The sequence below is a fragment of the Anser brachyrhynchus genome (assembly GCF_964034855.1).
Source record: "Anser brachyrhynchus genome assembly, chromosome: 3".
Taxonomy (NCBI): Eukaryota; Metazoa; Chordata; class Aves; order Anseriformes; family Anatidae; genus Anser; species Anser brachyrhynchus.
This window is the reverse complement of record NC_137696.1, coordinates 39,340,322-39,368,069: the sequence shown is the minus strand read 5'-3', so window position 1 is coordinate 39,368,069 and position 27,748 is coordinate 39,340,322. Positions and strand designations below refer to the sequence as shown.

Here is a 27,748-nt window from a genome sequence, read left to right as displayed (position 1 = left end):
GTATAGAGATACAGACTACAAAGTAATAATTAATAAATTAAAGATAATTTCCATTTAAATCCTTCATTATTTAAGGATATTGATGTTCCCAAGGAGACTTGGTATTGGCTAGAACCTGAAGAGGAAGACAAGAAGGATGAAGAAGACAAGGATGATGAATGCACAAGCTCAGACTTAAGTGTAAGCTTCACAACTAAATGCATGGTTCGATTCACAATGAAATTTAATGTTCCCTTAAAGTATATATTCATCATTTTCAAAGCTGTAGTAAATGATCTCTTTGCCACCTTAAAGCTGTGATTTTTAAAACAATTACATGATAAAATACAAAACATTAAAACCGATTTATTGCTTATCTCTTTTGAAGCTGATCTTTGGAGAAAGTAGTCAAAATGAAATTTTAAACATCGTGTCTTAGCCACCATGTGCAAGATCACATATTGAATCAATGTAAAATTATTTGCTTTTAATATTTAATTTTGGATGCCTCATCTCATGTTGTAGGCTGAACTTCAGAATCACTAAGTAATTTCTGAAAATGCTTCATGGGTGACCTTGAACTGGACACCAGAAATTAATGTTTTCTGAGAACTAGATTACACCACTGTTGTTAGCTTAACATACTTGATTTGCAGAGATGAAGTGTGAAAAATTCTATCAAAAAATATCATACACTTGATACAAGGTAGCTAGGTAATACTTCAGCTGTATCTTCAGTGCAGGTTTCGTAGCTGGAAAGAACAGTGAGCAAACAACAGCCATTAACTTTCCAGAGATCGTGGATTCCTTTGCTGTAGGCACAAAAATTTGGGTAACTTCACGCCTTACTGAGTTACAGTAGCTTTTCTATAGAAAAAGGTTAAACAATCTGTTTTAGCAAAACCAGCAGCTCAAACCATTTTACATCATGTAAGCCCCTACTCATTGCATCCTTGTACATACCTATAGGTATCAGAAAAGCTACAACTCCTGACTGCATATTTAAGAAAAGAACACTTTTATTGCATCTGGTGTGGAACGACCTATGAAGGTGAGAGTAAACCTGCCACATATGTGTTTTACTTTGCTTATGCACCTAGGCTCGAGTAATGCAATATATATTCACTCTTAACCTGTTACATGCTTTCCTCAAGGACAGTGCTATACAAACTATGCCTATGCTTCTGTTCTTTCTTGTCAATTCCCCTTTTCTCAGGTCCAGAATCAAAGGCTATCAACTTTTTGATATTGGGTCTAACCTCATCTCATTAGACATCTTCCCTTTATGATAATGCAGGTGGTTGATATTAGGTAGCTTCAGCATTACCAGAGACACTTTCCTAAGAGAGCTCTCAACAGCCCACACATGCCATCTGAATGGCTTTGTCTTCTGTTCTGCAACCTGGCTTATGAGAAGCTGTCATGATGTAGTCTGATAGCTGCGTGCTTACCCCTCGTCCAGGGTACAAAGTTTTGTGGGAGAAACACTAATACCTTTGTCAGACTATATACTTTTTGTTTCTCTTACTAAAGTGTTTTAAATATACGTAACAAATTTTCCTTCCAAGGTGCTGTTTTGCAAAAAGCTTGGTGGATTTTCATTGTAAGCCAACTGTAAGGTGTTTACATGCACAGAAAGTGCACAGTGGCACTTACTTGAATTGGTATTAATATTCATTTTGTTTTGAGAAAACGAAATTCAGATATTAAAAGCAGTACCATTTAAAAAAAAAAAGGTTGCAGGTGTTTCTGGACCAACTATAACACATCTAATTTCATTGCACAAGAGAGGGTAGAATTTGTGTTGTTATTTATGTTCAGTGTTTTAAAACACAGTTTAGAATTAATAACTTGCAAACCTTGAATTCTATTTAACCTGTTTTGTACGGTTTCTTCAAATAATTCTAGCAACTTTTTTTCCTCTTCTGCGCTGGAATTAATTGCTCACTTTTTCTCTGCTTATTCCATAGATTCTGAAGATTTGTCTTCAAATTGCCCTGGAGACAGTGCTGCAGATCATGATTAAAGCCTTTCTAAAGAAAGGAGTTCTAGATAAGTATGTATAGTTGATATACTCTGACAATTTTTTTTAAAAGGTTCATTGCTGTACCAGATTTTATAACACTGTATGCAGAAGAATCGTAAAGTTGACAGGTTAAACTGCGCATTTTTGAAGCATTCTATGTTTTTTCTGCTTGTTGCACAATTTATTAGGAAATAAAACTGCATTATTGTGAATTACTGTAACTTGAAGTCAGGTAAGAATTCCACAGTCTTCAATTATGCGCTGATTTAAAAAGATCAAGTTTGAATAAGGGTATAAATATTGACTTGTTACTCTGTTATACAGGATGCTAAACAGGTGTGTGGGGGGGTCATCTTTATTGGATGACTACACATCAGAGTGTTTTTTCCTTACTATCTCAGAGCTCATTGAGGGGTGAGCTTTTGAAATGTTACAGTGGCATTATTTAATATATGTAAAAGGTGCATATTCACCAGATCATGGGACATATTCATTTTAAAGATATATTTATAAGTAATCTTAGTAGACTTTTTATCCTTAGGGAATGACAACTGCTCCTGTAAACATCCTCTAACAGAAAGTTACTATTAAAGTATACAAGTACTGCAAAAAAATAAAAATATATCAAAAATTGCTGTGACAAGCTAAATAATACCTAACAGTAAGAAAGGAATCATCAAAGGGCTCAGGTTGGAAGGCACCTTAAAGGTCTTGTTCCAACCCCCATGCCATGGGCAGGGATGCCACCCACTAGATCAGGTTGCCCAGGGCCCCATCGAACCTGGCCTTGAACACCTCCAGGGATGGGGCATCCACAACCTCTCTGGGCAGCCTGTGCCAGTGCCTCACCACCCTCTGAGTGAACAATTTCCTCCTAAACCTCTAATCTAAATCTCCCCCCTTTTCGTTTAAAACCATTCCCCTTTTTCCTTTTTTATCTGATTGAGGAAAAAAAGTTGCTCTCCAGCTTTTTTATAAGCCCCCTGTAAGTACCGAAAAGTTGCAATAAGGTCAGCGCACAGTAGTGGTGAGTAGTGGTGGTACAAGTGCTCCGTGCAAGAACTGCAAAGGTTTCAGCTGAAACTTGTCACATGTTAATTTTCATATTGTAAGGGTAAGTTTATGGGTGAAAGGGAAGTGGAACTAGTGGTATTCTTGTCTGTTAGGATATAATTTCTCCTAGACCTTGAGTACTGCAAAAAAATATGCATTAGTCCAAAACAATTGAATGCTTTATTTATGAACAATAACATTCATTATAAGGGAAAAAAAAATCAGTTCTTGGACATAAAATCAGACCGTTATTTAGCACCACTTACAGGGGATCAGCAATAGATTTCCATAAGAGTATAAAAATGACTATGTATTCTTTTATATTATTCTTTTTAACAAAACACCCACCTTTAACCTGTTTAACATTTTAGAAAAATCCTATTATACTTTATCTTTACTACACATCATCACGTCATACTTATTTTCCTGCTTAGAATCTCTGTGCATATGCCTTTATGGAGTTCCACAGGAGTGAGCTGTATCTTTTCAAACAAATCAAAGATGAGAATCGGAAGGACTAATTTGCCCATCTTTTCTCCCCTGCACAATTCTTCCTATTCTATCACAGCTGTAATCTTTGAAGTATGTAACCAAACAGTAACAGGCAATCTGCTGTTACCTTTTGCAGAGCTGATGGTAAGTCCACCAGAGGTGTTCAAGACACCTGTTACCAGTTACACATGCCTCAGTACTACAATAAGCGATTAAAACCCAGCAGTGTGGGTGAGAGGATGTTTAAAGTGCTTTTGACAAAGTATTTAAAATGGTTACTACTGAGAAAACTCTGGAGACTTAAGAGTACCCCAGCTTTGCTTCAGAAAACAAAAAAAATGCCAAGGGTTTCAGAAGTTTAGGATAAATCTCTTTCAGCTAGATTTCCTAGAAGCTAGATGCTTAACACTTAAAACGTTTACATTCTCAAGGAAAACCCACTTTAAAAGAGTATTTAAATTTTAGCACACTAAAGGTGCTAGGTGTATCTGTGGATATAGTGAGAAGAAAATTCATTTTAAAGACCTGAAATTCAGTAAGGAATAAACCCTGCTGCTTTCTAGTATTCTTCCTACCAAAATCGATCTTTCCAATTCAGCACATTACCTCCTCTGGTCTAAAGGGGGCAGGAGGAGTCTAGTAATTAATATAAAGATCACTATGAAAAAACAGAAAGATTTGATTCATGTGCCACAAGACAGCGCTTCATCCACTTCAACTGATAACGAATTGAGCATGTGTTAAGAGCACACACATAGGGAGTTGCCACAGGCCAGTTATCACATCAACACAGTCTTATGGGAGACAAGGACTAGGTTCCTGTGCTTATTGTATAATATAGTTCAGCTCATACCTAACCTGTGTTTCCACATAAAAATTGCAAGCAATTGTTTGCAGATGTTTGCTGTTCTGATCTGCAGCCAGTGGGAGTGAACGGTGATGCGACCATTTTGGCCAGCAAGCTCCTCAGTGGCAGGAAGGCTAAACACCATGGAAAAGACATGTCCTAAGTCTTACTCTTGCTTCTGATATATTTATGGAATGTCATAAGTTTGAATCAAACTGGATTTAAGCATCATCTGGAAGACTTTTAAAATGGCGTTTACTGCGTATGAGCTTTATGGGAGTTGTCTTTATCAACACTCTTCAAAAGCTCAAGTATTTCAGATGCACGGGGCCTTTTTGAGGCGTCCTTTGAAAGCATCCTTCTGATTATGGGTACCTGCAAAAATAAATTAAAATTGAGTTATTTTTTTAATGAGTAGATAAAGAAACTAACTGAAATAATGTATTCTAATACTATACCTGTGTTTTAAATCGCTCAGTGAAGTCCTCTGGAAATTTACTTTCTTTTACATCACGCCATACCTGAAATTCATATGAGATAAACAGTTTCAGTATGCTTTTATTCATTATATTTTGCATCTCATTTCACAACCCATATAATTTACAGAAGTAATTAGGAGAATAAAAATCTACAAAAAAGGTAAGGCTGTGAAAAGAAACTATAGAAGTTTGAAAAATTCTCATTTAGTTGAACTTTGTTTTGTTTTTATGGTCTTTTTTGTAAACTGTTGTCCCTTTTTCAAGCTTAAAAGCTTCACAAAATACAATGATGTGGTTGTTTCAGCAAACCTCTCTACTTAATAACCATTATCCTTCTGTCCTCAAATAATAATAATTAAAAAAGCAAACAACACACACTGTGAAAAGGCTTAATTTCTTGTTCTGACAACATGTGGATGTTATTTCTGAGCCAAGCAGGTGTGCTTCCCTTTTACCTTGTTCAGTGCTACAAAATTATTTCTATGTCACTGCAGAAAATGCTAGGTGGAGTTCAAAGCAACTAACAGTGAGGATTTCTAAATATATGCTTTCAGAAACTGCTTTTGAGTAACAACTGTTTTTTTCCCCATGATGATTTTCAGTTAGTTTTGCCTTTTAAACTTTGAACACCGTGGGACTGTGGGTCTGTTTGCACAGTTGGCTGTGAGTGGGGGAAAGTCCTTTAGTCTTTAGAAATGCTACAAGGTAGATAATTGGAGCCAAGTCAAATCTGTGGGTCAAACACACTTTGATATGGTTTGCTCATACTGGCAAAGAGCCAAGCTAACAGTGTTCTAGAGATTCTGGGTCCAACCATATACATAGATCTTACAAAATAATGACTTCAGAAACAATACTCATCATCTACATCCCTGTCCTACGACTATATAGGTTTGAGCATAAAAGCTGTTATACTACCGCTGTGCAAAGAAAAAGACAAAAGACACATTAAAAGGTACCTTTTAAAGCAAAGTTTAAGTAACACTGGTATCTTTTTGAAGTAACATTTTTTCAATTAAAATAAAGCTATATATTCCAAATCACTTTCATTTTCATTTTGAAAAACTACAAAGGTTTCGACTTTTTGGAAACTTTATTCTTGTTCCATGCTGTAGTGAAGAAGAGCATGGCAGACACTAAACTCTCCCAATTCTTATTTTCTAAAATTAGAAAAATATTTCTTTCCGATACTCTGATCGATCAAATAAAAAGATCAGATATCTTTTTGGTAGATATTTTTTAGATTTTTGATTATTTTCCCTATAGAGGCATGTACATATCTAAGCTTAGTAAGGCTTTAATCTGTATATCAGTAGAACATCAGTAAAATAAACCCAGTGATGTTTCTTCAGTTTCTACATTTTAACTGAAGCGTGAAGGACTTATGAGCTTTACAGACATGAATCAAGGGGAAAATATGAATATAGACAGTACTCTAGATGTACAGATTCCTTCTGGCATGGAATCAGCCTAAGATGCCTGCAGTAAGGCAAAATAATGATACATGATATAATATGAGAGGGTGTTTTAATTTTTATTTAAAGATTACATACCATATTTTTCTCATGACGACTGGCCAATGCCGAAAGAATTTCAAACCAAATTAATCCCAGTGCATAAATATCTACTTCCTTTCCATATTTGTCAAAGAACTACAAAAATCACAACAAAAACAATGTAGGTGTCAAATACAACTGGACATGACTTCTTAAGGCAAAATTTGAAGTCAGTAGAAATTGTCACCTGAAAACTCCAGGACAGGCATTACTGGATCTTCATATTAATTTTTAACCCTTTCTGCTATGATCTTGTTAAATAGTGGCTGTGATGTCACATTAAAAACACTGAAATTACGACTTCTACAAAACTATATAGATAAGGCATGCCAATGTCTCTTTGTTACAAGTAATGAAACAGAGGGACTCAAATGCCACAGTTAACAGAGGTCCTAAATTCAAACTCAAATACATGGCTGGCAAACAGTTACAGAAGAGCATTTCTTACACCAGTGTCAGACCTTGTAGGTTAGGACAATTAAATAAAACCACCACACTTACAAACTGCTTTCTTCAGAATAAGGTTATCCTCATATACAGTCATATCAGGGAACATTAAGCAACTTGGTTTAATACCGCGATTAGGGTCAAACACAACCAATACTGAGTTTATACTGTGAAATGCATGCAAATAATGCAAATGCAAACAGAGACAGTAACATAGCAAGACAATTACCTGCTCTGGTGCCATGTATGATTTTGTTCCTCGGTTCTCAGTAAGAGTTTCATATGCCACAGAAGTCACAAGCCCAAAGTCACCTATTTTTATTTTATCGTCACGCGATATGAATATATTCTGAGGCTATATACATATATATAAAAAAAAATAAATTAGTAAATTACTGTATGACCAAGGTTTATCATCAAGTATAATCAGCCACAGAAGTGCTCCCCTTAAAATTTGGTAATTGTTCACAGAAATTATTAAGAAACAGATTGGGGGTGGGAAACAGAAGAAAGTTCAATTAACTTCACTTTGAAATAGCACACACCTCAATAACTAACCTCATTTTAACTAGTCATTACGACTATATCATGCTTTAATATTCTTCAAATACACTGTGTATATAACATTTAATATCCAAAAATGCTTTTTAGTCTTCAATCCTAGTCTTGGAATTTGATGAACTTGTGCAAAGCATTTAAGCTTACATGGAATTCCACTCAAAGTATAGTTTCTTCTAGTCACAGTAGGAGTATCTGTAACGAAGTTGACTGCAGAGCTGGGGCTCGCTACAGGCATCTCACAGTTTTCATTGAACTTAGCATTTTTAAGTTTGACAAAGTCATCAGCAACTAAAATAAAATTGTGTATGTTTGGATGAAGCTTTCCAAGCCGTCTGTCGTTCCAAAGAATACATTTCTGAATGCTGTTAAAAACAAACAGCCTCATCGTGTCTAACTCAAAGAAGATCCAGTAGACTATAAGGCCAGGAGAGACTTAAGGTTTCACGGGAAGCGATCTTTGTGTCAAGAAAGCCCAGCACAGTTCTTCTGTTCGAGAACAACCAAGTCCGCACACATTTGATAACAGTAGTGCCCTATTTGAAGACTCCGCTCATGCCAGGTATAAACAGACATTCATCTCAGGATGAAGAGAGCTTGAACCTGTCCTGCAGCTGTGGTTCTGTGACACGGAGATCTCAAGTGGCCAAGCGCCTAACACAGATCAAAGTGGGGATAAAGAAGTTCCTAAATTAAAATGCAGGCAGACAAGTTAGCAGTAGGACTTGGAAGAAGATTACAGCTAGTTTACACAGATGAGAGACTGGGGCAGCAGATTCATAGGAACACGGAAAAGTAGGAGATTGAGCTGAGAATAGAAAGTGGGACTGAGGAGCAAGAAAATACAAAGCCTGAAGCATGGGAAGAGGTAAGAATTAACATGTAGGGAGAGAAAGCATTTATCATGCCACTTTTTCCCAGATACCTACGGTAAACAAAGGAATGTGTATTTGTGGTTTGGTCTTGTAGTGTAGCAATAAGCCTCACAGAAGAGCTCTAAGAGACACGAATGTGTCTGCCCATAGACTAGTTTCTAAGAGCAGGCAGCGAACACGATCTGGAACCACACTGAATAAAAACTACAGAAGATTCCAACCTCTGGCTCAAACAGTCTATAAAATTCGGGTTACTGGAGGTCTTGAGAGAAGGGGAATATGCATCAAGGTCAGCATCACTGTATCATCTCTCAGCTCTAATACTCTCTAGGTATTTGGGCATAACCACTATATGAGGAGGACAACATCCTCAATCAACATTTAGCGTGACCCCACTACAGCCATCCTTAGATTTTAGGAAAGCCACCACACTAATGACTTGTTCACAAAGTAAGTTTTAAAACTATAAGCAACGTTGTAACTGGCATATAAACACTGAAGGCTTGTAACTTTGTCCTTTAAAAATATTTTATCTCAATATAAAATTTTATGGTCGTGCACTTGTGGAGACTTTAAAATTCTATTCAAAAAAGTAGCACGCAAATATTTGTATGCATACATGATACAAGAACAACTAGAATCATTATCAAATGCAATAGATTCTAGGATAAACTGTCCCCTTGCAATATAATAAGAGCAAACTTCCTAGACTCAACCTTTTGCCTTCTTTCTTTTAATTTATTTTATTTAATTTTTATTTATTACCAAGGAAGATCAGTATTCCTTTTCCCAATAGGCTGTCTTGTGACCCAGTAGCACATAACACACTGAAAATGCTTGTTAATTGATGACTGCTGATTGCTTTGGCCTTTTTTTGGTGGTGGGTATTTTTGTGGTTTTTGGGGGGGTTGGTTGTGGTGGTGTAGTTGTTGTTTTTTTGTTTGTTTTTTTTTGGGGGGGGGGGGTGTTTGTTTTGTTTTTTAACTAATGCACTCTGAGGTCCTTTAGTTCTCCTTCTGATTTTAGGATGAAGTCCAGCCAGTTGCTGGAAAAACAGATCACTGTAACATCAGAAGAGGCACACTACTAGGATACATAATTAAACAAATACTAAAACAATATTTTCTGAACTTCCAATAAGTACTACTTTTACCTAAAATTACTACAATTATTTAAAAAATACCTCTTCTACTTACCTTGAGATCTCGATGAATTAACCCTTTGGAATGAATATAGTTCACTCCTTCCAGTATTTGTAAAAATTTTTTTTGTGCCCTCTCATGATACCCCCAGTTTTGTCTATTATTTTCAATCCAATCTTCCAGTGTTCCTTGTTCACAGAATTCTATTTGGATGAAAAGGCAAGGGCGTTTTGTTTGTGACCTCTGCCTGCAAAAGAAAGTTATACTCTGTATTAAAACTGGCAAGATACAGTTCCTCCCAAGCCACTGCATCAATGATTCTCAAGTCCCTCTTCTCTAAACAAACAAACAAACAATATATCTATATATATAGATATATATTTGTAAAATTATTATTCTTTTTGGAGTTACTCAAAAGAAAGTCTGCAAGTTTCTTGATTTTAAAGACCTTACACTGCTAGGTACTAGATCTAAATAAATAACACTCCAAACCAAACAATCCCTGTTCTGTTGCTACATACCCCTGAAAGATTCCTAACATTTTGTTTACCTCCTTGTTCACACTGAACATTTTCTCATCGCCTAAATTCTTTTCATATATAAAGGCATGTCCTGTTGAGCAAGAAATAGCACAGTACTTGGGTCCCATCTTGCCCTCTAGGAATTACTGCAAAACCCTGGCAGGTATTCTCTATAGCACTCAATAGCATTAGCCTTCCTCCCCTATCCTAAAATGATCACATTCTTTTAACCTTTGTCCCTTAAAGAAGGAAGTGTGGTGACATCTTTTATGTGCACAGGAAGTGTTCAAGGCCAGGCTGGACAGGGCTCTGAGCAACCTGATCTAGTGAAAGATGTCCCTGCCCTTGGCAGGGGGGTTGGACTAGATGATCTTTAAGGTTCCCTTCCAACCCAAGCCATTCTAAGATTGATTACATGATAACTCTGTGAATCAGAGAATCATTCCGAAAGACAGAAATCTAAATGAAATATATTCACTGAGTTCCTTCATCATCAGCCCACAGAATAGACTAAGGCTGGACATGGGGAGGGAAAAGACAATATGAAGAGGAAGAAGCACCGCTTCCTTTTTTGATTTGCACTATGTGATCTCAGTGCCTTAGAGTAAAGCATTCTGAGGCACTGAAAGAACAAGCAGCAAGTGGCTCGGGACTCTCTACAGCCTTGAGGTCAGGCCACTAGGTGGCATTCCACTCTGGGACTTCAGCCTCGCGGTCTTTTTTCTGTGTAATAACCAGTAGCTGTTCAATATTAAATGCGTGATATTGAGACTCCAAGCTACTAATGGTTGGATTTTCACGAGACTTTTTTTTTGCCTGTTTAATTCAGCTTTTTTTTGAACACTCTTAACAGATATTGTGCCAATCATAATTTTGAATCCATTAATATTTTATGGCTCTAGGTAAGTTAGGTAACCTACCTGAAAAGTGAGAATTTATAGCTATGAAAAAGGGTTACCATAAAACCTTTGAAAATTTAATAACTTAACTTCTCAGTAAAATTCTTACCACTGTCTTGCCAGAACTCTTATTGCTGGAAGACTACCTCCAACAAAAGAACATTTCATTCTGCATTTCTACTTTCAACAGCTCTGTGTTCACAACAAAAACTCTATCAGACACCATAGTTTAAATGTTAATTTAGAGAAACAATTAAATCTATGAGAGTTATTGGATAACCAATTCCTTAAAAAAAAAAAAAAAAAAGAAAAAGAGGGGTTTCCAATCAGGAATCTGGACCATTTTTAATTTATGTTAATCCTAGCCCCATATTTTGAGTTCTGCATCCTTACACTATTCTATAGATACAGCAAGTTCTGTATAATAACAGACAGAAGAAAGATAAAATTACTAAATGTTTAATATTCACCAAGAAGGTATTTAATTATAAACCACCTGCTGCTCAAGAGTACTGTTTTTTCTCCTAACAATAATTATGTAACTACACATAAGCATTTGTATTTGTGTAATGTTGTATAAACAGTGATCAGCTTTTCTTTTAACAACACAAAATTCACTATGGAAAACACATTTGCGAGTGCAAACTACTGTTTTGTAGTTACCTTGAGTCTGGATAAGTCACATAGTCAAGCCCTTCCCAGCTACAATAATACCGCACTATGTTTTCATGTTGAAGTCCTGCAAGTCCTTGTACTTCACGCTTTTCTTTCCTGTTTGGGGAAGAAAAAAAATCTCAGACAAAACAAATACTTCAAAACAAATGATATTTCCCTACAAAAATTAAATATTGAGTTAAATAAAAGACTATTTAAGTAGCAGTATACAGACAGTTTTGCATTGATTCTGAAAAATAATGGAATGTTCTTAGAAGGTAAAAAAATCTATTTTTTTTTAGAAATCAAAATTCCGCTGAACAATGCTGAAAAAGGTTTGTTTACATATACAAGTGTTTAAATACTCATGAAGAACTATTGCTGTAATTGGCCTACACTTCTTGTTAAATTGCACAGTGAAGACTAGCACTTTTTACTAAAAAACATTTTATAGATTCTTCAAATACTGTAATAAAAATGAAAATAATACACATCTGTGAAGAATACAAGAATTTGAAGGGCAGTTACACAATGTAAGGGACAACTATTTCCAAATTTAAGTTATGATTTCATAGAGAACAATTTTATTTTTTCTGCATAGATTACATAAAAGAAATGCAAGTTTTTCAGCTGCTGATTAAGTACTCTACCAGTACTCTTAAATACTCTAGTTGAAAAAAATTACTTAAAAGAAATAAGATCTTTATTCTGTGTGGAGATTATTAAAAAGGACAAGTAATGTGGCAACATGGGTCACTCTTCACGTTATATATTTATATTATTTATATATAAATTATATGTGAAGTATTTTCCAATTACAAATCACAAAATGTATTACTTTCATTTTTCTCCATTTTCCCTAATTATTGTCAGTATGTATTACGGATATGTAAATTTTCAGACAAGGTAACCTGTCAAAAGTAACATTGCTGCTTTCAATGTTTTTATTAATCAGCAAATTTTCTTCAAACACATTCTACAATACTAACAACCAGAAATCATAAAAATTCTGTACAAGTGTACTTAGGGAAAGTAGAACATAAATCTACTTTCTTACAGCTGTATGCCAAGTTATTTGAGTGATTGCAAAAATAAAGAGTTGCATGCAGTATTCAGCTTTACACCGAAATAAAGAAAGACAGTTAATATACCAGAAAATACCAGAAATAAATACCAGAAAGACAGTTAATAATGAAAATTCCTTAAATGCTCCAAGGATTATTAAAAAAGACAATCATGGAATCATAGGATGTCCGAATTGGAAGGGACCCATGAGGACCACTGAGTCCAACTCCTGGTTCCCCAAAGGGCCATCAAAAACAAACAAACAAACAAAAAACTATGAAAAACTTGATTAAGGATGTCTTAAAAAAAAAGTCAATATACAGTACTTACTTTTTAAGCTCAACTCGCTTGACTGCATAGGTTATCTCGTCAGTCTTTGCTGTTGCTTTGAAAACATTCCCAAAACCACCTTGACCAATAGGCTCTATATTTTTATAGTCTTTAAGAAACCTTAAAAAGAAAAATGATACATATCCAACTGGAGTGTACTTAGCATTAAATAAAGATATAGAAATGATCCCAACAGGCTTAATAATATCTGCTGAAATATCATTCTACAGGGATCACTCAATACATACACAGGTCTAAATCATAATCTTGAAAATTAAAAAACAAACAAACAAACACACACACACAAGGGAAAGCAGCCCTATAACACATCGTTGCAGCTCTCACCTGAAATGTAAAAAAACGAGTTCCAAACCCTACTTCTGGTAAATATTTCAAAATTTATACAGAATGGGAAATGTAGTACTTCCTCTGAGTACCTATACCTATGGATGAGAAACTCACCCAGATTCTGAATTCAAGTCTTGTTCTGTACCAGCCAAAATAAACTTGAAGGAAATCACTCCTACATATTAATTTTGAGCATAGAAAAGGGTCGTTTTCACAAACATTTCACGAACCACAATCTCAAAACATGTTTGTTGTCTGCCTTTTTATTTTAAGTATTTGTAAAAAAAAGTTCCGCTGCAGTTCCTTTTTTTTTTTTCATATAGCAACATAATAAGAACAAATTTTCTTTATTTGTACAGGGCCTGACTGTGATGCAGTTATCTTTCTTCATTGCCACTCATATGGTGCTGTGGTTTTGATTTGTGATGAAAACACTGCTGATAACACTAATTTTAGCTGTTGCTGAACAGTGCTTGCACAGCATACAGGCCTTCTCTGTTTCTCACCCTGCCCTGCCACAAATGAATTGACTAGGGGTGTGCAAGAGATTAGGGAAGGGACACAACCAGGCAGATGACCCAAACTAACCAAAGAGATCTTCCATACTCAGTAATAAAGCTGAGAGGAGAGTTTGAGGTAGGTATTACAGCAACATTCTCTCACATTCTATTATAAATAAACAATTAAATCTAGACCACTACATACTGTACTTGCTATACAGGTCTTATTAAAAAAATCCTTCTTACCTTTCATCCGCAGTGTATTCATTTTCCTCACTGGTATTTGGCAAGCTTTTGTTTGAATCGGACATCTTTTTTTCTTCTTTGTTATTTGCGTTATTGAAATTAGCTGCCAATTTTCTTTAACAGGGATAAAAGCAAAATTTATAAGAAGCTGTTTTTCTAATACATGACAAGAAAAAAGAAATGTACCACACAATGGTGACATTTCTTTGCTAGATATAAAAAACAGCCAAGTGGTATGTAGTGTAGTTTATGGAAGATAGTGATCTAGAACTAAATACATACCTCGTGGATTTCATGGCAGAATTTTGTCCAATTCTCTACATGAAAAAGAGAAACAATGGCAACTAAGATATCCTGAATATTTTCACTATAATTAGTTTAAAATGCACTTGAAAATGTATATAGCATCTGTCTATAAATGTGTTCATACCTTATATAAAAAGTAGGACTCATATATAAACAACACAGGACTCAAATGCATAGTAAGTTTACAGATGATAGTAAATTAGGAGGAGCTGCTGACTCCCTCGAGGGTAGAGAGGCCTTGTAGAGATATCTTGACCAATTACAGGGCAGGGCAATCACCAACCACATGAAATTTAACAAGAGCAAGTGCTGGATTCTGCACCTGGGTAGGAGTAGTCTTGGATATACGTGCAGACTGGGGGACGAGGGGCTGGACAGCAGCCCCCAGAAAGAGATCTGGGGGTTTTAGTCAATGGCAAAATGAATATGAGTGAACAGTGTGCCCTGGCAGCTGAAAGGACCAACTGTTTGCTGAGGCGCATCAGGCATGGCACTGCTAACTGGTCGAGGGAAGGGATTGTCCCGCTCTGCTCTGCACTGGTGCTGCCCCACCTCAAGTAGTGTGTGCAGTTTTGGGCACCACAATGTAAGAAGGACATAAAACTATTAGAGAGTGTCCAAAGGAGGGCAACAAAGACGGTGAAGGGTCTAGATGGCAAGACATACGAGGAGCAGCTGAGGTCCCTTGGTTTGTTCGGTCTAAAGAGACTGAGGGGAGGCCTCATGGCAGCCTGCAGCTTCTTCACACGGGGAGTGGAGGGGCAGGTGCTGAGCTCTGCTCTCTGGGGACAGCGACAGGATGCAGGGGAATGGCATGGAGCTGGGACAGAGGAGGGTCAGGCTGGGTGTTAGGGGGTGGTCGGGCACTGGGACAGGCTCCCCAGGGCAGTGGTCACAGCACCGAGCCTAATGGAGTTCAAGAAGCGTTTGGACAACGCTCTCAGACACATGGTTTGATTTTTAGATGGTCCTGTGTGGAGCCAGTAGTTGGACTCAATCCTTTTGAGTCCCTTCCAACTCAGGTTATTCCATGGAAGAAATAAGACTGATGCCATATCTTAAATTATTCACACAATTTATGTATGACATCATTTTTCCCACAAAAAAAAAAATGAGCTTAGTTTGATCACCCTTCTCACTAGTACAAGCCCATGTAATCCATGATACATAAACTGGGTCCACAGTAAATAAGTAAATGATAATGGATAATAGTAAGAAAGTACTTAATATTCCTAGAAAAAATGCTCAAACATTTTCTAGTAATTAGCAGTAAAGGAGGAAACTGATGCTTCACTCTGGCAAGAAGCTTGCTCTATTCAGGGTCTAAAATATGAGAAAGACCATCTTTTTACTTTACCTGCAAAGGTGAAGCCTTTTCAGATGGCAACATGTGTCTCATTTTTTCTACCAAGTCTGTATTTGAGTCTTTAAAGTGAATACCCCTATTATGGAAAAACAATACTCTCATTTTAGGTGAAAGTAATCATAAACTAATAAAATGCTTCCTAGAATTTAAAAAAAAGAAACACAGAAGTCATACAAGTTTTTAAAAGCAAGACCTGAGTAAGCATTAACCACCATGACTAATTTAAACTACAAAACTTTATGTAGGAGAGCTAATAAAAAAGTAACATTTTGTAATGTATTTCTCTATTTCTGTAAAATCTAAAATATATATCCTTCATTTTAAAAGTTTAAATACAGAAGTTTATTTCAATACAGTGCAGCCACTTCTAGTATTGTATGTATCAGCTTGCTTTACAATGCCATGAAGAATATAAAAGAAGTGAAAGCAGCACTACCACCATACACTGCTAGGCATGAAAGGCTTGACCTAAGGTTCCCAAATTACAAATGAAACATTATGCATGTTCATTTTCTTTTGTTAAGCAAATTTTCCCTTTGTTGGAAATGAAGATTTATGGAGAATGAAAAAGGAAAAAAAAAAAAAAAAAGAAATCAGAATGTGGAGCATAGAAAAGTACTAAAACTGAGTTACACCGAATTTTACAAGAGTGTCACAATAGGAGAATGAGTGTTAGAAATGTCATGAAATAATACAACTGACTGGTGTAGCTTTGTTCCTTTTATGTTGCAATAAAAATGCCTCTGATAGAACTATTCAATAAAGAAACTAGGGCAAATATTATTTAGAATGAGATATAAAATTAGTAAATACACTTTATCACTATCACATTATCAATGAACTCTACTTACCCAGACTGAACTGACTCTCCAGTGGAATTAGGTTCACTAACTGAAGAACTGGTGATAGATTTTTCACTTTCTGTCTGAAAAAAAAAAAAAAGAAGGAGAACGGGTAGCAAAATCACATAACAAATCCTTGGAGAAAAAAAAAAAAAAAGCCCATCTAAGATGGGGGAAGGAAGATTACAAGGTCCTAAGCGGAAGCTGATAGCAGCACGGAACATTCAAAGCACTGCATAAGAAAGGCATCTGCCCAACTTCCACCTAGCCTAGTGAAAAACCAGGCCCTCTCACAGTGAGCATGATTATACAGACACATTTGGAGAAGTAGAGTCTAGGACCTATTAAAAATTAAGAAAAGAGTAACAATTATTAAAAGCAAACATTTCCATTGTTTACTGTGCAGCAGTTGTCTGTGAAAAATGAGATGTATGTAAGCTTTGGTATACGTAATCAGCATAACTGAAAATCTAACTATGACTCTGTACAAAAAGACAGTTAAATGTTTTCAGTGTGAAAGCTGATAATGTAACATTAAAAGCAACACCTACAATTGTTACAGATCATAACCTGACAAAAAGTAAAACTCTAAGAGTTTATACTTCAATAATATATATAAAAATAATCAATTCAGAAATACACTGGGCCTTTCTACTTTTTGCTAATATGTAGATTTAGTTATATTTTGTTTCTTACACGGATACCACCAGGAATGAAGACACATAGCATGACAATTACAAGGACAACAAAACAGCCCACTCTGCATTTACAATAATTGCTAGAGAGGTTCTGCTTCAGGCAGTAGATGTCAGACTACAATGAAAATGTGAAGAGCCATGAGCTGACAGAATATTACAATATTAAAGGAGGATCCTAGAGCTTAAACAGACTACTCTAAATAGGTAGTTAACTTTAAAACAACAACAAGGCTTTTAAAATCCACAGTAAACTGTTAAATGACGGAAAAAATAAGTACATAAAGTCAAAAAGATTTTTCCTCCTCTGTGCTGCCTTCCCTTCACTTAAATTAGTTCGTATGTACTGCTCTGCGCACTTCAGAAATTGATTTTGGATTACTATTAGAATTTGGGTACTTTTGTGCATCTATGGAAATATGATGGCTGTCATGAAGACAACAGCTCTCCTCTCTAGAGGATGGTGTTAGCAACTGCTTCACTGGAATCATCCTTGGGACATCACAGAAGTCAAGCTCTTTTGATTCTAATTCCTGCTTTTGCCTGTCTCACACTTCCAAGATTATTAATCCAATAGAAGGCAGTAGGAGATTTGCGCTTACAGCCAGTCACTTGGCAATACTTCAGAGAGCAAAATATCTCCTTCTCTGGAGATATTCAAGGCCCGCCTGGACGCCCACCTGGGCAGCCTGCTCTAAGGAATCTGCTTTGGCAGGGGGGTTGGACCCGATGATCTTTCAAGGTCCCTTCCAACCCCTGTAATTCTGTGATTCTGTGATATTAGAGCAGGCAGGAATCAAAAATGTTTAATATACACACACCCTTGAATAGCAATGTATCAGACCATGTTCTGAAATAAACAATTAGAGATATCAGCTGTGAGATTATTTTTTTTTTAAATTCAGCAATTGAACATAAAAGCACAACATAAATGTTACCAACAGAATCCTGTAACCCAACCAACTTAAGAAGGATTTTTTTCATCGTAAGTGGAATCTATGTTATATGCTTTGAAACAAAATAAATAAGTCCATTTCAAAGACTAAAGACAAAAGAATTTAATTTCTGTCTTAAGGCTAAATATAGCACATACTCTTAGAGATTCAAGCTCACGTAGCTTCTCATATGCTTCTTTTGCAGCGGCTTGTTTTGCAGCACCTACAGAGTTTCCAGTACCACGTCCATAAACGTGACCACTAATTGTGCAGCTACTATAAAACCTGTAAAATACAACAGAGAATAAACTCTCCTTACATCCTGTCTGACAAGTCTCAATTTAATGATTTAAAGCACTACAGTCAGTTGACATTACAGAATGAAAAGCTGAAATATACATCTTCAGGGGAGTATTTTCAATATGTTTAATATAATTAATAGTGGTAGATAACTAATTTTATGTGTCTTCAGATAATATATATATATTTCGAAGTGAGTATTTAACACTTTTTTTTTTTAAGGTTGAACTCCTCAAAACATCGTATCATAGGTACAGATGATCTCAAATTATCTGAATTTTAAGTTTCATAAGGACTGATTTTGCAGGGGAACAGAGTTTTCCAGCATACTGTCCAGACAGTTAAAACATGCACATATTCTTTATCAGCCTTCAGCTGTCATTAACTGGAATATTTGTACAATTCACTGACTGCTATGCATACAGAAGGAGACACAGGCAGGCTCTCCTTGGCGCTTGGTTCTTAGGGGTCTTTGAAATACATGCTGAGAAGTCCACAAAGATGCCAGAGCAACCAGAATAAGTGACAGTTTACCAACACTGACTTTTATCATCATGCCATGTCTTCTCCCAGCTGAACAGACTGAGTCCTGTTAGCCTCTCCTCTTACATCTTATTGTCCAACCCTCTAACCACCTTAATGGCCCCCCGCTAGATTCTCTCTAGATTACCTCCAAATTTTTACTATATTTCTAAAGATTCATTTAACACCGTTCAGAATAGAACAGACCAGAACAGTTCAGTTGGAAGGGACCTTCAAAGAGCATCACATCCAACTGCCTGACCACTTCAGGGCTAGCCAAAAGTTAAAGCATGTTATTGAGGGAATTATCAAAATGCCTGTTGAACACTGACAGGCATGGCGCATCAACCACATCACAAGGAAGCCTGTTGCAGTGTTTGACCGTCTTCGTAGTAAAGAAATGTTTCCTAAAACCCCGTCTTCACCGGCTGGCTACACTGTGTCCAATGTATCCCAAAGTGGGGTTTGCCCTCTTGGCTGCCAGGGCATGCTGCTGGCTCACACTGAGCCTGTTGCGACCAGCAACCCCACATCCCTTTCTGCTGAGCTGCTCTCTGGCCACTTGTCTCCCAGTCTGTACCAGTGTCCAGCATTTTCCTTTGCTGAACTTCATGCCTTGCTAATCGCCCAGTGCTCCAACCTGTCTAGATCCCTTTGCAAGGCCTCTCGTCCCTCCAGGGAGTCAGCAGCACCTCCCGGCTTAGTACCATCCGCAAACTGGCTGAGGATGCACCCCACTCCTGCATCCAGACCATGGAAATGTTGAACACAACTGGACCTAGGACTGAGCCCTGGGGAACACTGCTGGTGACTGGCTGCAAGCCAGATGCTGCCCCATTCACTACAACCCTTTGAGCTCTACCACCAAACCAGCTCATCACTCAGGGTAGAGTGAACCTGGTCATCTCACGGTTGGACGATTAGGCCAAAAGATGCTGTGAGGGACAGCATCAAAGGCCTCACTGAAATCCAGACAGATTATGTCCACTGTCTTCCCTTCATCCACCAAGAGGGTGACCTTATCACAGAAGGAGATCAAATTACTAAGGTAGGACTTTCCCTTGATGAACCCATATTGACTAGGTGAGATAATAGCTTTGGTCTTTAAATACCTTTCAGTATCCCCCAGGATAATTTTCTCCATAACTTTTCCAGGGACTGATGTTAGACTAACAGGTCTGCAGCTTCCTGGGTCTTCTCTCGTGCCCTTTCTGTAGATGGGTGTAATGTTGGCTAGCTTCCACGCAGCAGGGACCTGCCTGGACTCCCATGAACTTCGGTAAATTGTTGAGAAGGGTCCGGCTACGACATCTGCTAATTCCTTCAGTACTCTGGGCTGAATCCCATCTGGCCTCATGGACTTATGAATGTTGAGCTCATACAACTGTTCTCTTACAATTTCAGTGACCACAGGTGGAACGTCACTACTCCTCAGTCATGGTCCTCCAACTCTGATGTCTGGGCAGCCCAAGATTTGTTGTTACTGTGCAATACCGAGGTGGAAAAAGGCATTAAATCATTAAATACATCTGCCTTTTCCTCAGCTTTACTTGTTCGGTGATCACCTGCATCAACTCTCAGTACAATGTTTTCCTTTGACCTCCTCTTGCTGTTGACACATTTGAAAAAAGCTTTTTTGTTATCTGAAGCCACAGTGGCCAGTGTCAACTCAAGCTGAGCTTTAGCTTTTCTTGTTTTCTCTGCAGATGCAAACTGCAGCTCTATACTCTCCCTGTGAACCCAGACCTTGCTTCCAGATGTCATATTTTTCTGTTTCTTGCCCTAGTTCCAGGAGGATTTCTCTGTTCAGCCAAGCTGGTCTTCTGCCCTGCTTGCTTGACTTGCAACACAATGGGATTGCCTGCTCCTGGGCTTTTAAAAGGTGGTTCCTGAAGAACGACTAGCTCACATGGACCCCTAAGCCCTCTAGGGCAGATTCCCAGGGGACATTGCTAACTAGCTCCCCTCCCCAAGAAGCGTAAAGTTTGGTCTCTCAAAGTCCAGGGTGGCAATTCTACTGACCTTTTTTCTCCTTACACCAAACATTTTGAACTCAACCAATTCATGATCATTGCAGCCAAGACAGCCACCTACCATCACCTCTCCCACAAGGCCTTCCCTATTCTCAAACAACACATCCAGGAGGGCTCCCTCAGCACTTGTGACTGGAAGTTATCTGCAACGTGCTTTAGGGATTTCCTAGACTTGTCACAGCAGTATGATATTCTTGGTTTATGACTAGGAAGTTGAAATCTCCCAGAAGGATGAGGGCAACCGATCCCAAGATTTCTCCTAACTGCCTAAAGAAAAGCTCATCGGTGCCATCGTCCTGGGCGGGCAGTTGATAGCAGACACCCAGGACATCATCCGCTTTGCTATCTATCCCCTTAATCCTCACCCAGAGGCTCTCTGCCATGATGTCCCTAACAGCAAAGGCTGTACAGTCTGATCTCTCTTTTACGTACAGCACAACGCCTCCACCTCACCTGTCTTGGCTGTCCCTCCTGAAGAGCCCATAGCCCTCCATCCCAGCACTCCAGTCATAGGACTCATCCCACCAAGCCTCACTAATCCCAGTGATTTCATAGCTCTGGGAAGGGACCAAAGATCCCAGTTCATCCCATTTGTTCCTCCTGCTGCATGCACTGGTATACAAGCATTTCAGATGTGCTCCTGAACCTGCAGCACTCCCCGGAGTGGCACAGATGTTCCCATTAGCCTTGCCACCCTCAGACGGTGACGTGCCATCCCTTGGGTTAATCTCAGTGTTCCAAACGGTAACCCGCACAGATCCTAGTTTTTAACTAACGGTAGTGTTAACAAATGCAAAGTACTAAAAGCAAATAAGAACACTAAGTATATCTTACGTGGGCTCATGGGCATCTCCAGCACGGTTTGTGTTGTAATCAACTACTTGCAATGTCTTCTGTGAGTACTCATTTAGTCGGCTGACATAGTCAACTGCAAGTCGCACATCCACAGCTGGTCCACATGGTGAGGTCACTGGAGACATCATTTGCTCTGGAGCTTGCATATTTGAAAGACCATTTTGCTGTAAAACAGAAAAGGTAACTTAAAAAACTTAAGCTTAATTAAATTAGCATAAGATAAACAGTGCATGAAAACGAATATAGCTGCAAGGTTTGTTAGCATTTCAAAATATTTATAAGAAATTCAGAGAACAGCCACCAATTATTACATTCTGGATTTCCAAACAAACATAAACCCAGTTTTCAAAGTATTGCACCTGTGTGTTTAACAACCTATCACCAATGTCCCCACTTCCTTTAACAAAAGGCAGTGAATGAACAGTGAAATGTTTCATAAAAAAAGTACTGTTTTCTGAATTTTCTCACCACCTCAGAGCCAAGTAAATGGATGGCAGCAGAAAGCTGCTGATGCTGCCATTAGCAAGGGCTGTAAATGCTCCTGTGCACGTACAAGAGGAGAAAGTAGGGCTTGTGTGAGGTGTCTCCTGATTAGGCAGCATTTGTAATATATTAGCATTTGTGTTAAAATAAAGACGGTGACATGGTAAAATAATGCAAACAGGTAAGGGAAGATTTCACTCAAAAGGTGCTAAGAAGCATTCAGAGCCAAAAAGTAAATGAGAGAATGGTTACCAAAAAACACCTGGCAGAAACAAGGAACAAAATTCAAACCTAAAAAAAATCGAGGCAGTTTAGAATCAACTATGCCATAAAGAATATAATGACCGAGAAACAAAGACTAAACAGATCAAACGGAATTAAGATATTTTATGAGTAAAGTGGCAACAGACACACTGAATAATAGCCTGCAAATGTTCTGAAGACATTCTGAAGGCTCAACAGCCATCACATGCCAATGCAGCTTAACAGAGGCAAACAAATTTCCTCCTCCTTCTATAACACAACAGGAGAAAATACTCTTGATAATACCCAGTAGTAGAATAATAAGGCAAATAGTTCAGTGGTAAAAAGTTGAAAAACACTGAATAAAACAGGACAAAGACAATATAACTAAGTAATTAGAATCTCTTCCAAATTAAACATTGCTATTTTATTTGCTACTTTTAGAGAATCATCTTTAACCTTTACTAGCAAAAGAAATACACACGTCATACAGTTTACTCACCTCTTGTTCAATCATTTCCCATGTGTTTTTTGCTGCTACTGCTCTTGCTTCCTTCTTAGATTTAGCAGTGCCCATGCCATATTCTACATTGTTTATTTTAACCATCACCTTGAACCTGCAACAAAGGAGACTTTTCTGTAACATTGTTAGATTTTGTCTCATAAACACTTAAACACCTTTTCAGATTCAACTTTATTTTTATTATGTGCAAAGCACTATAAACTACCTGTGGAGGTATTTGAGCATTCGCATGTTTTTATTACATCTTACTCTAGGTTATCACAAATCTGTAGTATAAATACTTGTAAAAATTTTACCTCCCTAATCACAACTGCATATTCTTTATTTGCTCTAACAGTGTTTCTAAATGTTTAACTCCTTTTATAAGCAAAATTACTAAAGAATGCATAAGGTCAGCATTGTTACAAGGCAAGGTTGTGAAGCCCTACCACCATAACGTATCTCAGAGCTGCAAAACCATATGAAGGGAAAAGATCAGCTAATCTTGATTTCATGCATCCAGAAATGATATTACATTCACCTTTGATATAGTGCTACCTACACTGCTTAGTGCAAAAAATGCATTTGGTGCTTCACGAGACCCAGGTTTAAAGGCAGTCCCTTTTGGCCACTTTGGGTCTCAAAAAAAGAACAGAGGCACATCAGAGATGCAACATGGGATTGTGCAGTCACTTCAACTCCAGCATAATTCCCTGCTGCCATTTCCCCCAAAAGACCAACCAGTCCCGCCCTTCTAACACTCAGCCACTGATCCTCTCCACCTCTGGCACACAACTATTTATGCACTGCTTCTGAAGCAGCAGCGCAGTGAGTCAGACCAGGAAAAGTCAGCTCAAGAGTGACTGTACTCAATCAGGTTGGGCTGGCAAATTTTTTTTTTCCACAGAAGCTTGCACGGTGCTGTGTTCTGGATTTGTGATGGAAACAGAATTGATAGCATTTTGGCTATTGCTGAGCAGTGCTTGCAAAAAAGGCAAAGCCTTTTCTGTTTCTCACTCTGCCCTACCAGCGAGGAGACTGGGGTGCACAAGAAGTTGGGAGGGGACACAGCCAGGACAGCTGACCCCACCTAACCAAAGGAGTACCCCATCCCATCCCATGTGGCTCAGCAATAAAAGCTGGGGGAAAGTAGGAGGAAGCAGGGCATTTGGGATTATGACATCTGCCCTCTCAAGTAACCATTAAGCATGATGAAGCCCTGCTTTCCTGGAAATGGCTAAACGTCTGCCTCCTGATGGGAAACAGTGACAGAATTTTGCTTTGCTTGCACACACAGCTTTGCCTCACTAAATTTTCCGTATCTCAAGTTTTTCTCACTTTTGTCCTTCTGATTCCCTCTGTTATACAGCAGGATGAGTGAGTGAGCGGCTGGCTGGGGGTTTAGCTGCCAGCTGAGGTCAGACCACCACAACACAGTGAGTTAATAGCACATGGTTGTTTTCAGCCAGATTGTATCTCATCCAGAAATAAATGAATACATGAAATGTTTAGGTGGAAAACAGACTGTGATGCAAAACATTGCCTGCAATTTTGCATACACAAGCCTTAACAAGAGATTTTCAGGAGGTAAAGAGTAGGACAAGGCACACCAGTTTGCTGCATGCTTTACATATAGAAAACAGCATACAAAAAAGAAAAAAGCATAAAAGAAATTATTTCTGAAAGAGCACCACAGGAGCACCCAAGGAGTATACAGCACTCATGATTGTGGCACAACACTGTGTACTTTGCTCCTCAGAACAGCCCAAGTCATCCAGGATTTTTCTAGATAACACTATCACAGCACACGCCACGTACAGATACAAGACAGCTGGCTGAATTATATTTTTTGAACATAACAGAAGAATGGAAAAGTGCAAAAAATTGAATAAATGAGTAGATTTGAAATGTATGCAAATTCTATTAGTCCCATGCCATCCCTTTTTAAGCATGAACATGTAGCTGCGTGAGCACTGTGATAAGGGTTACTTTCATGAGCTGCATGAAAAAAAATTGATCAAAATTGGAGACCCAGATAATACTTAATAATTTACTCTGGGATTATGGTCAGGTCTAAAAAGAAAACAGCACAGAGAGTGCTTTCTGGCAACATGGAGACAGTAACTTAAAGAAACATACTGGTTTGAGCAACCTGGTCTAGTGGAGGGTATTCCTGCCCATGGCAGGGGCATTGGAATTAGATGATCTTTAAGGTCGCTTCCAACCCAAACCATTCTATGATTATTAACATGATACTTGTCTTCATGCAAACTAGCAAAGAAACAGAAGGAAACATCACAGATGGTGGGTATCTATGATCTCTGGTAAGAAAAAAACAGCAAACCACCATATTTGTGTTAAAAAAACAACACACATTTGATCACTTGTAACTGTCTCTAAAAATAAAAGCAAAACAGTTTACGGGAAAGAACCCTGGTACCCAAACAATTAATATATGCACAAACTTTCTGTTTAGAAATTAACAATGTAAATCACAAATAATTTCTGTACTTTGTAAAACTAAATAAAAAAATAAAGCACTTAAATTAGCATGCCATAAACTACTTGCTGCAATCCACCCACCTCCTGAAGTATTATTCTATGACAAATGCATAGCATAAATACGATGCAGTTACCAGTTACATATGCATTGCTATTGCTCTCAATGAACAGCCATTAACTCTGAAAAGAGCTTTCTCCTTAAACCCTGTGCATCACATGACATCCTCTGTACCCACCCACCCCTCTGTGTTTTCATACAGCTCTCTACCACACATACACTTTCAACCGATCAACTTCTATGACTACAGCCTTTGCCCAATTTCTGTCAAGAATCCTGATGGTTATTGACATGCATAGTGAACTTACTCAGGATCATGAGATGGGCCTGTCCTGTCCACGGTGACATATTCAAGCTGTAATTTATTCTTTTGACAGTAACTGTTGATCTTGCCCATACACTCTCGTTCCATCTTGACACAGTATCTGAGTACGAAGGCCCTGTAAATATTGAAGGACATGTCTAAGCCTCCACGCATTAGTACAGCGATAACCTCAATTCTGTCAGACCACTACTGTGATATAGAATATAAAATGTTGCCAATAGGATAAAGTTTGTAGAAAACAATTTCTAGGTTCTAATTCAAGTGGTTGATTTGCTACTGTTTTGAAGACTTACTGGAATAACAGGTTTAGAAAGCAGAGCAGTGAATACAATGATTATGAAAGATTTCTTAACAGATTTCTTGGCAAGAAAAGGTTGAGTCATTCACTGAATCCCGAGAAAAATCAGTAACCATTTCTCCAGACAGAACTAAAACCGATTCCTTCAGAGTGGAACCGAGAGACATTTTAACATATGCTTTCAAAACGTGAGGCCCGTCAAGCTCAGTGATACATACAACAGATAAATCCATGGCAATGACAATAGCTAAAATAGGCAGCGAGAGAACGACGAGCAGAGAAAAAAAAAATTACAGAAGGACAGTAAAGAATAAGTCAAGAAGCACATCATTTAAACGGGGACTAAAAATAAATAAATAAATAAATATAAACACCACACAACCCGTGCCCCGCGGCGCTGCCCACGACCCCCCCCGGGCCGGGCCCCTGCAGGCCGCAGCCCCCCGGGCCCGGCCGCCATTACCCGGGCTCCGACCCGCTCGGCACCGCTGCGCAGCCCGGAGTGCGGCCCGCTTGGCCCGGCCCGGCCCGCTTTGCACCGCCCAGTTTCTTTTCCGCCAGCATCGCCGGCCCCCAGCTGGAAATGAAAGCGAAAGCGCAGCGACACGCCGCCCGAGCTTTTCCCAAATACAGATGGGTTTTGGTAGCCCTTCTCCCTCTCTGACTAGCCCGGCGACACGTTCATGTCCCCTGCCAAGCACGGCCATGCCGGTAACAGCTCCAACCATTCTTGGTGTTCACAGCAGCACCCCCCTCTCCTTCAGTGCTGCAGTGGTCTTGAGCAACTTGCCAAAGAAACGAATTCCAAACTGTAGTTAGGCCCCATAACAAAGTGCATTCCCTTTTATACATTTCAAATTCTCAGCTCCGTTGCTATCCTTTTGGTTAGATATTATTTTACTGTGTCGTATTATTTTATTGCATCCCATTTTACTGTAAGCTCTCTATGTAAATTTTTCCTCCACCCTTAACCACCTTTATTACCCTCCCCTACCCTTCTGCACCCAAGGGAGTTTTTTAATGAGTTGACCAGTAAGTACAAATCATTCCAAATGAAGCCTTACCGCTAATTAAGAAAAAAAAAATCAGCATACCTTTTTACATGTTGCTTCATCACATTCCTCCTGTGTTGACAAGTGTTGATTTAACAAAGGTGGTCTTCCACCTTCTAGAGACGATGCCAAACTGCACATACTGAACTTAGAAAAGATTAAAAAAAAAAAGTCACTTAAGTATTTTTCCTTCCAGCATGGATTGTATCTAACAGTGCTGAATGTTATGTCAGTCCACTCAGCCTGCTCTGATCTCACAGTCCTGTTTTGCTTTCAGTCAACAAATAACTTTCTTCAATGTAAGAGCTATTTCTCATGCCTCATAGTTAAACTCTTCTTTAAACCTAAAATATGCTATGGATATCAAAGAACACTAAGGCACTTCACAGTAAGTCTCTCACTACAATTAAAATA

The 27,748-nt window shown here is 38.2% G+C and overlaps 2 protein-coding genes across 8 annotated transcripts in view; one reads left to right on the top strand and one right to left on the bottom strand.

The window, feature by feature from the left end:
- GPATCH11 (G-patch domain containing 11) overlaps nucleotides 1-18,486 on the top strand; it is a 21,194-nt gene extending 2,708 nt beyond the window's left edge. For 2 of the 4 annotated variants that reach the window (XM_080584769.1, XM_080584768.1), the window contains 4 exons: nucleotides 76-180; nucleotides 949-1,030; nucleotides 1,950-2,035; nucleotides 4,448-5,249. In XM_080584769.1, coding sequence (XP_080440895.1) covers nucleotides 76-180; nucleotides 949-1,030; nucleotides 1,950-2,005 — 243 coding nt within the window. In that variant the 3' untranslated portion in view covers nucleotides 2,006-2,035; nucleotides 4,448-5,249. Of the gene's footprint in view, nucleotides 1-75; nucleotides 181-948; nucleotides 1,031-1,949; nucleotides 2,036-2,546; nucleotides 5,250-18,366 lie in introns of those variants that run through there. The other 2 variants (XM_080584767.1, XM_080584766.1) reach the window with 2 other exon arrangements.
- Nucleotides 3,220-27,748, bottom strand: EIF2AK2 (eukaryotic translation initiation factor 2 alpha kinase 2). 4 transcript variants are annotated; one of them, XM_080584752.1, is made up of 16 exons: nucleotides 27,377-27,748; nucleotides 25,968-26,099; nucleotides 23,100-23,214; nucleotides 21,851-22,035; nucleotides 18,320-18,446; nucleotides 16,541-16,614; nucleotides 15,681-15,765; nucleotides 14,300-14,334; nucleotides 14,018-14,131; nucleotides 12,924-13,043; nucleotides 11,538-11,645; nucleotides 9,509-9,701; nucleotides 7,109-7,234; nucleotides 6,430-6,528; nucleotides 4,856-4,918; nucleotides 3,220-4,772 (listed from the first exon to the last, which is right to left on the bottom strand). In XM_080584752.1, exons 1-16 carry the CDS (start codon nucleotides 27,394-27,396, stop codon nucleotides 4,653-4,655), a joined length of 1,716 nt encoding a protein of 571 aa, XP_080440878.1. In that variant the 5' UTR covers nucleotides 27,397-27,748; the 3' UTR covers nucleotides 3,220-4,652. The 4 variants fall into 4 exon arrangements, with proteins under 4 accessions (XP_080440878.1, XP_080440881.1, XP_080440879.1 ...); XM_080584755.1 differs by lacking the exon at nucleotides 27,377-27,748 and adding an exon at nucleotides 26,746-26,911; XM_080584753.1 differs by lacking the exon at nucleotides 27,377-27,748 and adding an exon at nucleotides 26,665-26,746.

What these genes read in the sequence shown, in the direction of transcription:
- EIF2AK2 (XM_080584755.1), bottom strand. Translation starts at nt 26,846, where the DNA reads ATGCTGGCGGAAAAGAAACTGGGCGGTGCAAAGCGGGCCGGGCCGGGC. An exon ending in GGCCCATCTCATGATCCTGA is followed by an intron (nt 23,215 to 25,967) that starts GTAAGTTCACTA and finishes CCTTTGTTGCAG; the next exon opens with GTTCAAGGTGATGGTTAAAA. An exon ending in GTGAGCTTGAATCTCTAAGA is followed by an intron (nt 16,615 to 18,319) that starts GTATGTGCTATA and finishes TTTTTTTTTCAG; the next exon opens with ACAGAAAGTGAAAAATCTAT.